This window comes from Artemia franciscana, chromosome 5 (assembly GCF_032884065.1).
Source record: "Artemia franciscana chromosome 5, ASM3288406v1, whole genome shotgun sequence".
NCBI lineage: Eukaryota > Metazoa > Arthropoda > Branchiopoda > Anostraca > Artemiidae > Artemia > Artemia franciscana.
The window spans coordinates 53,259,924-53,275,870 of NC_088867.1; the positions used below are offsets into that span (position 1 = coordinate 53,259,924).

The 15,947-nt window shown below is 36.4% G+C and overlaps 2 protein-coding genes across 2 annotated transcripts in view; one reads left to right on the forward strand and one right to left on the reverse strand.

The window, feature by feature from the left end:
* LOC136027593 (H/ACA ribonucleoprotein complex subunit 4-like) overlaps window positions 1-7,827 on the reverse strand; it is a 34,107-nt gene extending 26,280 nt beyond the window's left edge. Inside the window, exons 1-3 of the mRNA XM_065704984.1 lie at window positions 7,722-7,827; window positions 3,830-3,969; window positions 950-1,166 (exon numbers count right to left, since the gene is read on the reverse strand). Of these exons, the coding sequence (XP_065561056.1) occupies window positions 950-1,166; window positions 3,830-3,969; window positions 7,722-7,734 (370 nt within the window). The 5' untranslated portion in view covers window positions 7,735-7,827. The remainder of the gene's footprint in view (window positions 1-949; window positions 1,167-3,829; window positions 3,970-7,721) is intronic.
* Window positions 7,828-7,857: 30 nt separating this feature from the next.
* The window catches only part of LOC136027595 (MMS19 nucleotide excision repair protein homolog), a 122,018-nt gene continuing 113,928 nt past the window's right edge, over window positions 7,858-15,947 (forward strand). The window contains exon 1 of the mRNA XM_065704988.1: window positions 7,858-7,948. Within this exon, the coding sequence (XP_065561060.1) occupies window positions 7,924-7,948 (25 nt within the window). The 5' untranslated portion in view covers window positions 7,858-7,923. The remainder of the gene's footprint in view (window positions 7,949-15,947) is intronic.

The following is a 15,947-nucleotide window of genomic DNA, read 5'->3' on the forward strand; positions in this document are numbered from 1 at the left end:
ACAACGTCTTAAGCTTTGAAGAACCATGTCATCAGCATGCTAAAGGACACCTTCAGTCGTTTTTGTGTTGATCCCTTTCCTAAATCAGGGACTGACAAACCGGATCATTAACGTAACAGATCTCCAAAACAAAAGTGTTACGTAGATACAATAGGAGGCCTTGCAGAAATTCAGGTATTTGTACAAGCTTGAACAAATTCAAAGCTTCTCTGTATTTCTAACTCTGTGTCATTTTGGGGTAAGGCTGAATAAGCTTAAACTGAAATATTTTTGGGAAAAAAATGTAAAAATATAAAAATATATAAATAAGCTTAAACTGAAATATTGTTGGGAAACATTTCAATTTTTTGCGCAAAACTTGCCCCCCCCCCCTGAGAAAAGCCCAGTTGCTGCTATGTTCTGGGGAAACACAGTAGATAATTATGAATAGAACTGCAGAGAACAGAAAAACAAAAACAAAAAAGTCTTATTAAATTTGCGTTTGAGGGCTACCAATTTTAGTTCAGGTAAAGGCCAGATTTCAATCTAGGTGAAGCTACTGATTTCTTGCAAAAAAAAAGAAAAGAAAAAGGAATGCCAAGACATTGGCTGTCAGCATCAATTAATTCAAAACTGAATCTTGATTCAAATAATACATTTTGTTCTAAGAATAAGTGCCTGTTTAAGATTTTTCCATTATTACAGACATATATGAATTGACAGAGTTATTATTTATTGTTATGACTTATTTTCTTGTTTAAAAATTTGTATCTTCTAGTTATTTCTTACTTGAATTACTGTCCCAAAGCATAAGAATGTCTTCTCATAAAAAGCAGCTTCTTGTGTGGTAAAAAAAAAAAAAAAAAAAAAAAAAAAAAAAAAAAAAAAAAAAAAAAAAAAAAAAAAAAAAAAAAAAAAACCATAAGTAAAACATTAATACACTAAAAGTAATTTAAGGGGGCTGTGTTACCTGTTACTTTTGGATCCAAAGTTCCAGAGTGACCAGTCTTCTCACACCTCAATATCCTTTTGATCCAGGCCACAACTTCATGAGAACTAGGATTAGAAGGCTTATCCAAGTTTATATAACCACCATGAATATGATCCTTAATAGGACGACTTAGAGGTGAACTCCCAAAAGGCAATGGAGTATAATGATTTGTCCGTGCATTCAAATGGTCAAAATTCTTGAGAAGAAAAAAAAAAGTTAAGTGAGCAATATACAAAGGTTCATGATTGAGGATGGTTACTTTATTTTCCTCCTATTACCTCCTCTAATCAGTGTTAAACAAATTTTCACACATACTTCCACTTATTTCTTGTTTTGGTTTATGACCTGGGAAATGAATTTCCTAACAAACAGCAATTTGAAAGTAACTAATCAATCCTTGCAATTTGCAATGAATACTAAAACTAACTCTCTTGAATTTTTTTTAACCTATGCTGCAGAGGGGGAACTATTCAATATAATGAGACAAAATCCTTCTAAATCAAACATCCATAGCATAAACATTCTGAAATCTGCTCCTGCCCTTTTTTATCCTATCCCATCTTCCAAATGACTATGACCCAGATTAAACTCCATAGTGTTTCTATTAGAAAAAATCTCAAACAGAGCCTGAGCCCCTAGAAAACATCATCTTATCTGTACACGCCCTTCATCAGGATAAAATGGAATATTTCTGTTTGGTCTTTAAATAACTTAGTCGTCAAATCAAATGTGTTCTAAAGTGGCCTGTCTAGATTATTCTTAGATGCTAAATTTCTTTGTTCCTTTGTCTTTAGAACTGGGCGCCTTACCACCCTGCAACAGAAGAGACACCATTTACCTGTATTTTGTCATGTCAGGCTTCACTTTTATCTGAGTTTTCCTACCCCCTTTACTTAGCCTCCTCAAAGATTTTAACTTATTCACCAATCAATGTCATTATTGACATATAATGGAGAGTTTCTTTCCTTTTGTGACTCCATTGCTCACCAAATAATTCTCTTCCTTACCCATTTTTGAAAGTTTATTTTATTGAATTTTTATCACATATATTTTCTCTTTCTACATTGACTTTTTCTGCGCACTAGTTTTCCTGAAGTTTTGAATTGAAAAGGGAATAGTTTTGGGATAAGTCAAGTCATGGCCCAATTGTAGAAAAAGCCAAGACAGATTGTCCAATTAAATGGGCATCAAATCAAGTTTAATTTTACCCCTTTGATTGCCATTGTTACTGTCTCCCACTTATGCTACACCTCCGAAATACAAAATGTAAAAAAAATGAACCCTCCCTGAGAAAAATCCTTTTGATTATTACTTTAATTTTGCTGATTTTATATATATTAAGCTTATTTTTTGCTGCTTTTTCTGTCATGTTTAAGAATTAGATGGCTATATTCTTTACATTAAGGCTCTAAATTTTCATAATTCTAGCATGAACAGCTTAAAATGGTAAATACTTATTATTTTAAAAATTACATATACATGTTTAGGAGCCAGTAATTGGTGCATAACCATTTAACACACATTGATTTTTTTTTGCCAAATTGTCTTTGCTTTGAAATACAACTTTGGCACAATGTAGCTTGTGATAGTCACTTGCAGCCTAGAAATACAACACAGGATTCACATAGAATTCTAATTAACAGATAATTCTTCTGGACATTGTCTGGTTTGGTGGGAGTTTTTGGGCTGAAAAACCTCTTCCTAGCTAATTTATCTACTTTGGGTTGCCTCCCTATAGTAGCATAATATTTGTGGGCATGAATATACAATGAGCTTAATAATTAATACTAATTAATACTTAATAATTAATATGTAATAATACTCTCAATGACCTACCACATGAGGCTGTTCAGAAGGATAGAGATATGGGTGTCTTGGTTAATGAGAGACTTAAATTTGATTCTCATGCTGTTATTGCTGCTTCATCAGCTAACCAGACCCTAGGAACAATAAAGAGAACTATCAGCAGCTGCTCTCCAGGAGTCATGACAACCCTATATAAAGCTCTTGTTTGACCTAAATTTGAAGTTGTCCTGTCCCTTGCATGCCCTTTCTACAAAAGACAAATTCATCCTAGAAGTAGTTCAAAGGCAAGCAGCAAAATTGATTAACAAATTGCAAACAGTCCCCTATTGTGAACTTCTTTGTCACCTGAAACTACCAAGCCTAACATATAGGCACAAATGTGGGGATGTCAACTACCTTCAAACTTATTTTGACTAACATTATCCCTCATTTATACTTGTTTGTTGCCACCTCTTATACCAGGTGTCACTCAAAGAAGCTGTCCAATATGTCATGCAGACTCCAACATAGAAATCAGTTCTCTTCAAACAGAGTCACAAGTCTTTAAAATAGACTGTCATATTATGCTGTCGCTGCAACTCGTCTTGGCACTTTTAAATCAAGAGTGGATACTGAATGGAGTGATGTTGAGTGGAAGTGTGACTGGGCAGCCCATGAGTTTTCAACTTGTCTTTAATTCTTCATGGAGCCTACAAGGAGGAAATCCTTAGATTACTCCAAGCTGCAATTTAAGGTAAAACACTACCCAAATCAAGCTTCACTTCAAATCCTAATTTCTTTAGGACAAAGAAACAGAAATAGATGTATGTCATAGCAGTCTTTACAAAATATTATAGAGGTGATGAAAGTATCTAGATTGTGGATTATAGTCCTTTGAGCATGAAAAGAAGTAACATGATTGAATACACTACATTTGAAAAAGTAACAGAAGTTACTAAAAGACAGACAGCAAAGCTAGTACTAATACCTCACTGTAACACTAAGCAACCTGAGGCCAACACAGATGTATAGGGACAGTAAAAAGATTAGAAGCTAACAAAGAAATAGCATTACCTTAAGAAGCAAAGGCCAGTCAGAACTAAATGTTTTTGCAGGCATTTCTGAGGGTTTGATCATGAATTCATCATTGGCACCCTCCATTGCAGAACTCTTTTTTGACTTCTTCTTCTCCTTAAGAGGAGACCCAAGGATTTCTAGAAAAAAAAGTGTATTCATTTATTTTTTCAAATCTGACAGTGAAAATTTTTCTATCAAAGGAATTTCTTTGCTTAGGAGATAATATTTTTGCTTAAGAAATGCTCCACGAACTGAAGAGAAAAACAGGATTTTCTCCCAGAAAAAGCAATCTTTTCCTTTTTATTTATGCCAGTGATCAAAATGTTCTTTGAATTTTTGTTGAAATACTGATACTTAAGAAAGTACACTAGAGGCCAAACAGTGGTAAGTTTTTGCTTAGGTTACTTATAGAACAGAAATGAGAAAAAAAAAAACACTCTTGATTCTCTATTTGGTTTCCTTTGGACAAAATTTTCAATTTATTTTAGTTTGGTTGTAATTGGCAAACTTTTTGTATATCAATAAAATCAACATTTGTAAGTTTCTTTTTCAGTATTTCTACTACTACTACTACTAATAACTCACTGCAGCACCAAGCCGCCTGAGGCCAACACAGCTACGCACGCTCCTCCTCCAACCTAATCTATTTAAAGCCTCCCTCTTTACACCCTCCCAGGAAGTTCCCATTTCCTTTAAATCCTTATTTATGACATCCTCCCAACCCAGACAAGGACGACCTGCTTTCCGTGTAGCCCCAGACGGTTGGCCAAAAAGGACAATCTTCGGTAATCTGTCATCCTTCATCCGTAGAACGTGGCCTAGCCATCTCAACCTTTCTTTCATTATAGCCCCAGAAAGCGGGATTGAACCACACTTTTCGTACAACCTACTGTTTGAAATACGGTCAGTCAGCCGGGTACCCAGAACAATCCGTAGGCAATTTCTCTGGAAAACATCTAGTAAATTTTCATCTGCTTTTTGGAGTGTCCATGCTTCAGAGCCATATTTGACCACTGTCATCACTGTAGCTTCCAATATTCTAATCTTGGTTTGTAGGCTTATCTTTCTATTCTTCCAAACTTTTTTTAACTGTGAAAAAACACCCTGAGCTTTAGCTATTCTACTTTTAACATCTTCACTGCTCCCACCATCTTTACTAATAATACTACCAAGGTAACTGAAGCTCCCAACCTGATCAATCTTTTCGTTACCTAAGGTCACCTGTTCATCTTCACTTATTCCTAACCTTAGTGACTTAGTCTTCTTAACATTAATTTTCAAGCCTATTTTAGCACCCTGAACTCGTAAAACCTCTAAAAATTCATTCATTTTGCTCACACTTTCATCTAATATGCTTAAATCATCAGCATAATCTAAGTCCAGGAGCGTTCTTCCTCCCCATTTGATTCCATGGTCTCCAATTGCCTTTCCTGTGCTCCTTAAGACGAAGTCCATCAAAATGATCCATATAAAGGGGGATAGAACACAGCTTTGAAAATTTAGATTTTGGCTAGCTATTTCTATTTTAGACCAAATTCTGTTCAATACAATTTTGGATGTAGTCAACTGAGAGGGGGGGGGGGGGTATAATTTGAATGTACTGAAAATATGTTTATTTTTTGTCCCCAATAGGGCTGAAGCTATCCTAACCCACATGTTTCTATAACCTTGAATATCAACTATTTTTTCATAATAATCTATTGTTAGCCTATTAAGTCTTGTTTTATCTACTTGTTTATTTTAATAAATACATTTTGAGCTGATTTATTAAAACTTCTATTGTGTGGCTTTAAAAACAACAATGAATTATTAAAAGAAATAAAATAAGACATCAGGAATCAATGCAACCACATTTCCTAATTAAAGTTTTCTTGGTTATGTAATTTCAGTCAAACATGCCCTCCTTGTTAATTATAAAATCTACTTATAAACAATTTGTTTTGTTTTTACTGAAAGTAGGAAGCAACATTTTGACTTAAAACAAATCAAAATTATTCCCTATATTAGGGGGTTAACCCTGCTCAATACATTACTCTTTCATGCCAAAGTTTTTTGGTACTTTTAAAAAAAGCTGCTTGTTCTAATTAAAGGGTCCTTGTGTTTCAGAAGCTGTTCTTAAGAAACTGGAAAAACCTGCCAAACTTTAGGGTAAAGGGCAAGACATTGAGAAATGTGGGGAAAAGTGTAATGTATACACAGGGGGTCATCTCCCCTCAACCAGTGGTGGTTCAGGGGAGGGACAGAAGGAATACTTGTCCCTGGCATAGAGATTTTAGGGGAGAAAATTTCAAATACAAATCTAACATATACAATGATTATGTAATTTTACTAAAATAAAGTAAAAGGTACAGTTAGTACTAATTATAAGCATATTAAGTTTTGAATTTTATTTTTTCCTCTATAAGTAAGAAAAATGAGATATAAACAAATGAAAATTTTGTTAAAACTTTGTCAGTAGATTTTAGGAAGAAAGGACAGGGAGGGGTAGCCTACTAATCAAGATTTTGTCCCAGATGCAAGAGAGGTCAGAACCACCACTGTCTTCAATACCTTGCTCTTGATGCTTAAGTTTTTAGTACTTTTAAAAAAGCTTCTTATTCTAATAAAATGATCCTTGGGTAAAATTCTAGTTAGTTGACTTCTTGCTACCTCAGAAAGGGTTTAGGTTAGGAAAATGAAACTTTCAGGGATGGGTCTACAGGCTAAAGTATGTCCTGGGAAGGTATTTTGAAGTACCTACCTCCAATCCTTCTCCCTCTAGAGGGCCCTGAAATTTGCCTACATGACAGGTCTATACCTATTGAAATTTTGACAAAACAACATTTTACCTTAATTTTCAGTTACTAGTTGTGTTTTCTCTGCATTTAGTTCTAAAAATGCAATTCCTGTTACTTGAGTAGAATTTTGAGCTATATCAATATTTTTTTTCAAAATTTAGGAAATGTATTTGCATATGTTCAAAACCTTATAAAATGGAATTAAGCAAAGTTATGAAGCTGAAAATTTTTTTGTTGCATTTCAATTAAGCAGAAGATCTATTTTGCAAGGTTTCACTTTTATAACACACATATTTTTAAAGGTCATCAAAGGTCAGGGCCCTCTAGAGGGAGAAGGAGTGGAGGTAGTTGCTTCAAAACACCTTCCCAGGACATACTTTAGTCTGTAGATTCATCCCTGAAAGTTTTATTTTCCTAACCTAAACCCTTTCCAAGATAGCAAGAAGTCAATTAACTAGAATTTTACCTCAGCTGTTAATCACCAAATCAGTTTTAATTCAAAAATCAATGTCTCTTCTTTATCTAACTCTATCTGTCTCCCAACTCAGTATCATGCAGCTTATTTTGCTTTACTGCTTACTTTCTTCTCAAATATGATCCTATATTACTGTCAAAAGTATAAATCTGTGCTTACCTTAATATTGTAACTTTTGACCTTGTTTGTAATAGGCTATTTATATTCATTAACCAAATGAATTAATGACTAGGCTAACATTGACAACAATGAATTTTCAAGAATGCAGAAATTTTGAATGAACATACTTAGCAATAGGCTAAATTCATACATGTTTGATAAATATTGAGCAATTCACATAATTGACCTATGAATATATGAACATAGCCTACTGCTCAATGCAATTTTTTCTCTTTCTAAATAGGCCTAGCCTATAGACTAATACTTGCTTTTCTTGCAAATAACTTTTAGGACCCTTAAAACTAATCATTTTTTCTATATTTTTTGGATATAAATAGGTTATTCTTCACTTTATTTGTTGGTCAGTAAGGCCTAATCTAAAACTACCTCTCTTTTTGGTCTAGCATATCACCTTCTGGAGACACAGAGCTTTAATAGACTCCGAAAGCTAGTTTTCATTTTAAATGTTCATTCTCACCAGTGGGTTCCATTTCAAGTAACAAATGTAAATTTGTTCTAGTGAGCAACTTTTTACCCACGTGTTAAAATTGCAACAACTTCATTCACTTCTTCTAAAGAAGTTCGAAAGATTTAAACTTGTCCGAAATATAGGTGGTGAAACAGGCAATGAATCTGAATTTGAAAAACGAGACACAGAAGATTGGAGTTTCTTATAAAAAATGGGAGATAAACAAGTTATATCTGGTAATATGTAGTTCTTTAAACATTAAAATCAGGCAATTCGAAAAAAAAATACATTTATTATGGAGACTATAACACTATCTGCCACAGTTCAGATTTAGCTGGTTTTGCTTGTTATGAGCTACAGGCATAGGAAGCCTTTGCCTGCTAACTAATGTTAGCAATTATACTAGGAAATTCTAGGAAATTTCCAATACTAGGAAATTCTGTTACCTATATACAAACCCGGTAAGTAAATATAAGCAAGCCCTCAGGGTTATTTTGTGTACTTTCATTACAGAAAGTTGTAGATATGGTAAACAAAAACTAGGCTAAATAAAGGTTCCCCTTTGTATGTCCTCAACTTGAGTTTTTAATGACTGTAGCATTTCAAAAGTACAATATTGAGGTTAGGGCACCAGAGAGTGTACAGGGAACATCAACAAAACTCGTTTCCACCCAATGGTGCAGTTTTACTTCAATCCAGCACCATTTTTAAGTGGGCTACAGGATGTTGCCATCTTATCTTGCTGTCAGTGTGATCCATTGTCACTGTAGATAGATATAGACAGTAGAATTGTTCATTATCACTTGTATAGAATTTAATTGTATTTAATTATCAATAGATTCATAATAAGTAGTTTCCTGGTTCAATCCTGCATGTTGCAAGAAATTACTTTGACCTCCCTTACCCTACAAGGCTATGTAAGCTGAAACTCCTGACTCTGGTTTATAGAAGAAGACAGGGTGATGCTGTTCTGTTTCATAAACTTATTAATTCAAAGGCACTTCCTGATCTTCTTCCTCTGGTGTCTCAAGACTCTTGTACAAGGGAACATAACTTGCAGTTATCCAGTCATTTCTCCTCAAAGCAGCAATGCACCCATTTTCCTACCAACTGTGTTGCTAACCTCTGAAACAAATTACTGCCAGATACCACTGCTGCCCAAACCACAGACAACTTTAAGAACTGTCTTGACAATGAATGGTGAACAAAAGAATAGAAGTATAACTGGTAAGCACTTGAATCAGCAACATCAAACCACTAGTCAAGTGTACATATTCAACTATGTGTCATGTATTATCAACTCTGGAGTTTCTACAAGGAAAAATCCTTAGATTGCTCCAAGCTGCAATTTAAGGTAAATTTAAGGTATAATGTGTTTGTCATTTTGGTAAACACAACAAGCATCATAAGTATTTCCTTCAAGACAACTTCCTTTCTGCTGTTTCTGATGAAAGAGATCATTGGGTTATTTTTATCACCAATTAAAGTTTAGCAGCCATGCTAAGTCTGTTTCATCTTCTGCAAATATATCCCTTGGCATCATAAAAAGAACCATCTCCAGCCAACACCCAAGGGTTTTTGTGAAGTAATATAAGGCACTTGTACAATCACGTCTGGAGGTCAGAATGTCATTGGCAGTCCCTTTTTTCAAAAAAAAAAAAAAAAAATTAAGAAGTTGCTTGAGGATGTCCAGTGTTGTGCCACTAAAATTGTTAGCAGCATGAATAAATTTCCATACAAAGAAAGACTACATCATTTGAAGCTGCCTAAACTGACATACCAAAGGAAAAGGGGTAATATGATTTTAACCAAAAAAATCTTTTCTAAAAACACCCTTCCTGGTCTCTTTGCACAGCCCTTGCATTCTGATACTAGAGGAGATTCAATGAAGCTCTCCATGCAGTATTTCCTGAGTAGACATAGAAGTAATTTGTTCAGCCAAAGTCTAGAATCAACTGTCCAAGGAAACAGTTTCAGCAGCTTCAACTAACAATTCAATCCCACCTTGATAAGGAATGGCTCTGCCAGGAGTTCCTTTATAATTGAGAAGCTGCAGAGTCCTCCACAAGATCAACAACCTACACCAAACAAATTTTTTTCATCACTGGAGCATCACAAGGATGGAAAAACCTTATATCACTCCAAACTGTGATTTAAGGTAATAAGCAACATTAGATTTTTTCATAGGTAAGCACCCATGTGACAGAGAAAAATAGTTGGTATGGCTCTAATAATGCAAAAGGTAAAGAAAATATTGGTTTATCTGATAGGGGGAAAGGTGGGTTTAAAGAAAAATAACACAAGGACCCCAGTATAAAGAGATGATCATTTTTTTGCAGATTTCCTTCTTGATCTAAAAAGAAAATCCATTGTTGGACAAAATTGTACTTTTGGACAGATAGAAAACCCTACTCTTAGAAAAAATAGAAGTGGAAACAATATATTAGTCAATAAGATCAAGTCAATCCGTCGAGCTGAAAGCAGACATACAGTTCCACAGCGATGAGTCCCGAGAGGACAGAGCTAAACGTAAGAGCGCTACAGAGGAACTTAAAAGACGGATTGCAAACGGTGAGACTGACCTCGGAGTACGGAACGGCAAAGTCGTTTCAAAAAACGGTCAGCGAGCTCCACCCCCAGCATTGGGGGCGATGGAGCACTAGATGCACAGCCAGACGAAAGACATGTAAATAGTAGTTTAGTGTCATTTAACAGTGTATTATATAGTAGTTCCATATTAGCTCAAGAACATTCATCGGAATGCAGTTTTGAAACTGCCAAATCTGACACTAGCTGCGTTCTTTCTGTTGAATCGGAATACAACTCGCCAGATTCTTATTCAACTGACGCAGCATCTAGCGAAGCAGACGAAAGTCCGTCATCCAACGATGACGTGCTAGTTCCAGCGGGCTCAGGAAGAAGAAGAAGCAGACAGAAACAAGTGATGAAAGTGTTGTCAACAAACATTGACTCCTTGCCAAACAAGCTGAATGAGCTAAAAGTGTTGCTGGCTCACGAAGATATAGACGTTGTGTGCTTAAGTGAAATTTGCCCAAAAAACTCTCAAAATAGACTGGAGGATAGCCATATTCAGATACCAGGATACACAGTCATTTCGAATCTGGACAGACCCAATGTGAGGAGAGGAGTTGCCATATACATCAAGTCAGCCTTGAAGGTAAATAACATTGACCTTTTCACAAGTGCCAATTATTTTTGGGTAGAGTCTATCCTGGTTGAATTGACAGTAGGGTCTGAAAAGTTTAGAATTGGCGTGATTTACCGTAGCCCTTCCTCCCCCAGCTCCGAAGAATCATTTCAGTATGTGGCAAATATTATAAATGAAATGACAATATGTAACCCCAAAAATGTCATCATCACAGGAGACTTTAACATGCCGGACACCAGGTGGGTCGATGGTTTAGGCTTTACTCTTCAAAACAACTATACCAATCCAACTCTTGAAGCCTTTGCTGATAACCTGCTGGTCCAGACAGTTGAGTTCCCTACCAGACATAGAGATCATCAAACTCCATCTCTCCTTGATCTCGTTCTGTCAAACAACCCCGAAAAAATTATGTCAACAGCAAACTTACCCCCCCTTGGAGCAAGCGACCATCTTTGTATCCTGAGTGCAATAATCTTGAATCAGATACCAACCAACAAAATCAAACGAACGTTTGTTGATTACAAGAAAATACGCCAGGACCTACAAGAGATTGAATGGGAAAACTCCTTGCAACAAGACACTGAAGCATCCTGGGAGCTTTTCAAGGACATACTACTGAGTCTTGAGTTGAAGCATACGAAAACTTACTTCTCAGAACGTCCCAGAACCCTTCCGTATATGTCACCACAGCTAAAAAAAGTCATTAATAAGAAAAAGAAAGCTTGGAAAAAGTATAAAAATTGTGAGAGTGCAGCCCATCTAGAGCAGTACAAAAAGGCCAGAAACAAACTGAGAAATGCGACCAGAAAAGCAACCATAAGATATGAGGAGTCGATAGCACTAGAGGCAAAAACCAATCCAAAAAAGTTTTGGAGATATGTCACTTCAAACAACCCAAGCCGCAGGTCGATCCATCATTTTACCTCCAGCGATGGAACCAAAATAACCGACCCATTGGTAATGGCAGATACCCTCAATCAATGCTTCTCGTCAAATTTCTCTAAAGACCCTGGATGCCCCCCACCGGATATGCCAACCACCCACATCAAACACCCTATGCCACCGATCCAGTTCACAGCTTGTGATACTTACAAGCGCCTAAAAACTTTGGACCCATCCAAGGCAAAGGGACCCGATGGCATCCATCCTAGGTTGCTGAAGGAGACCGCAGCTGAAATAGTGGAACCCCTGACAAGAATATTCCAGATGTCAATAGCTTCCAAAACTATTCCCTCTGACTGGAAAACAGCAAATGTCATGCCAGTTTTCAAAAAAGGACAGAAAGATAAACCACAGAATTACAGACCCATCAGCCTGACTTCTGTCCCATCAAAAGTCATGGAAGGCGTCTTAAATGATGCAATCGTTGCACATCTGGAAACTAACAGCCTGTTATACGATGGACAACATGGTTTCAGGAAGGGTCGCTCTGTGGAGACGAACCTAATTCAATCATATGACATAATCACCAAGATGATTGAGGAAGGCCTTCCAGTTGACGTACTCTTGCTGGACCAAGCCAAAGCTTTCGAGAAGGTAGTACACTCGTACCTGGAAAGGAAACTAGAGTTCTATCAACTCCACCAAGATGTAAGGGAATGGATTATCCAGTTTCTCAAGGATAGAATACAGAGGGTGATGATGTATGATGAGGAGGGGAATCAAATCATGTCAAACCCAACTCCAGTGCTCAGCGGAGTTCCGCAAGGAACTAAACTGGGACCTACCCTCTTCAACATGTTCATCAATGACTCAGCCCAGTCTGTGCAAAATGACCTTAAACTGTTTGCAGACGACTCGAAATTGTTTGGCCCAGTCGCAAACAACCAACAGTGCGCAGCTCTGCAGGCAGATCTGCACACCCTCAACAACTGGTCCTCTTCCTGGTCCCTCGAGTTTAATGCTGAAAAGTGCAAAGTCCTACATCTTGGCCCTAAGAACCCAGGAATGACATATACAATGACAGATCGTACTGGGAAGCTCATAACTTTGGAAACTGTCACCGAAGAAAGAGACCTTGGGGTCATTGTTGATGACAAAATGAAATTCCATAGTCACAGCAGATACCTAGCTGCAAAAGGCAACAGGTCCCTTGGTCTCATCAGACGTAATATCACCAGTAGATCTCCCAGGACAATCAGGAAGCTATATACAGGACTGGTCAGACCGCAACTTGAGTACGGAGTCTCTCTTGCCGTTCCCCACTATGTCGTGGACAAGAAGATCCTTGAGAGCGTTCAGCGGAGGGCTACAAAACTACCAACCAAATGTAAGAACCTCTCGTACCCTGAACGCCTCAAGAAACTCAAGCTCCCAACCCTGACGTACAGGAGGAAACGCGGAGATGCAATCCTGACCCACAAGCTGCTGGAGAATGGTGTCACACCAGGGCTTTTTAATAAGTCGCTCTCTAGCCACACCCGGGGCCACACCAAGAAGCTCCAGCAACAAAGAAGCTCACGGAGAGAACGTTCCAACTTCTTCTCAACTCGTGCTGTTCCACTGTGGAATTCCCTTAGTGAAGAAACAGTTCAGTCCAAAACTGTTGACAACTTCAAAAAAGCAATTGACCGAGACTGGGCAGCGATGGAGTGGAAACTACACTGGGAGGCCAGTGGATCTACTCAACGGAACTAGACAACGCACTTCCACCTCCATCACTCAACCGGCGAATCTACAGGATGTTCACCCAACCTTATTCGCCGGCCAGTGCGATTTAAGGTAATTTAAGGTAAGATAACCTCCAGAGGTTATGAGGATCTTTCATAGCATTATGAACAAAACTTTATTCTTTTTATGCACCATGTGAGAAACCTAGAGGATTCCAATTCTTAAAACTGAGAATTGTTGTAAGTCCTTGAAATGTCAAATAACAGTGCTAGCTCTAAAGGTGCATAAGACAAAGATATTCAAAAGTAGAAAGGAGCATTATAAAATTCTGTTAGCTACTGCTCAAAGTCCAAGCTAGGACAATTTTCTTAAAAAGTGAAGCTAATTCACTTTTTAAATTCTTCATAGGCAGCTAACAAGAATTAAATGTAAAGATTCAAAGAAAAAACTCAACCCACTCCCTTTCTCAAAAAAGAAAATCCTAGAAATGCACATGATAATTAGGCCACTGCAAATTATGCAAGCAATGCCATTGATGGATCTAGTGAGGAGCCATACCTCCTCCCTCCAGCTTCAAACATGCCATGGACAAAAAAAGTTTGATTAGCAACTGATAATAAACTTGGAAACTAGAATGATTAAATAATTTTAAATACTCTTAACATGATTCTGAAACACTCCAAGTTTTATGCTTAACTTAAACATAACCCAAGTCTGGAAAGATAACAAAAAGAACTGTGAGGGTCAACTTAATGAGTCATAAAAAAGTGCTTTCTGAAGAGAAGTCTTACATAATTTGCAAGTTTGTGGCAGAATATTTACAACAATAATAACGAGCATTACTTTATATTCTCCTTATAATATAAAAACAGTTCTTTTAATGTCCTTCGATTTTCTGAAAAGTCACGAAGAGTTTCATAAAAACATAGTCTGCCACTTTGTAGATCCCTCTTCCATTATTTATGGAATTCTGGCTATTTCTCTGCTGCAGTGTTAATTAGAAATTACCACTAGAAATTTCGGTATTTGTTAAAATTTAATAACTCCCCTTTTAGAAATCTTGGATTTGCTCTTCTTTTAAGATTCAGGCCTTCTGTCTTTTGGTACATGGCTAAATACTTAAGACTGGTCTGATACTTACTATTTACAAAATCTTGAAGAAAATATTTTCTTCAAGAAAGTAAATTATAAATATTCCTGAAAGTAAATTATAAATATTTAGTTTTCCTCCCAGAAAAGAAGATTTAAAAAGTGTTAAATGTTAAATGGGATAAAGCTAACAAAATAAGAAAATAACCAAAACCTCAAAAATCTGCTTGATTCTACTACAAAATAAGGTAAAAGGATTGTTTAAGAATAAATAAGAACAAAATTGGTATTCAAAGGTTGAAAACTTTTATGGCAGAAGATTTGACCAGCTTCATTTTACCTTACCTCAACCCCCTGAAGTTACCACCAGTAACCTTAACAGGTTCCTTGATTCCAATTTCCAAAGCCTTCCAGCATTGTCTTATTGGTCATAAACAGATGATAATCCCCGTTCTATGCCCTTTATTTTCATTTGGAGATCAAAAAAAGAATTGGGAAACTAAGAATAACAAGTGTCAAGGAGGTATTTGTAGAGGTATTGCCTGTGTTTTGTATTTGTTCACTCACTTTCCTTCCTTCTTATGTCTTTAATGGCCTGTAGAATTCCTAAGTCTCAAGTTGATTTAGCTCTTTATTAAGACCCAAGCACCTGTAAATATAACAACATAAGCACATAATAAAAGCAACACTTAAGCTGATAAGCAAGCGTGCCCAGCAGGATGCTACATGGCCCTTTAGTTTTTTTTTTGTTTTTATGTGTTTTATTGAGTTTTTGTTTTTGTTTTTAATCTTTTGACACATTAAGACCCATATCTATATTCACATTTTTCCTGAAGAATGTGATAAATTGACAATTTTAAATGATGGCTAATGAATGACTTATTTGTTGTGTCAACTTAAATTTGCATTCCTTTGTCAGTTTTAAGTGTACTGTTGTCCTTAAACTTTGATGCTTTAGTCCTGTTTTTGTTTTTTGAATCTGAAATTTGATCTTTTGGGAATTTTGATACAAATTTTTTTATATGAATGTCTTGTTTTATCTTTATCTCAAGGCAGTCAGTCTACAAATGGGTAGCTGTCACAGTGTCCATCTTTCCAGTTTGGAAATGGTGATTGGAAACTTGCCCCAGGAGAAAAAAATCAAGAGGTGTAGAATCATCTTCTAATATATTTTGAACTTTGGCAGAGGATTAGGGAATGGATGTGTTTTATGCAGTTTAAAAGAAAGAAAACAGTAAAGATAAACACCAAGAAAACACTCTCTCATATGGTAAGGGGTCCTGAAATTAACAATGATACTCTTCCAGCTGTTAAGAGCCATACCATTTGACCAGCACCAATCCTTTACTTTATCAAGAAGACCTTGA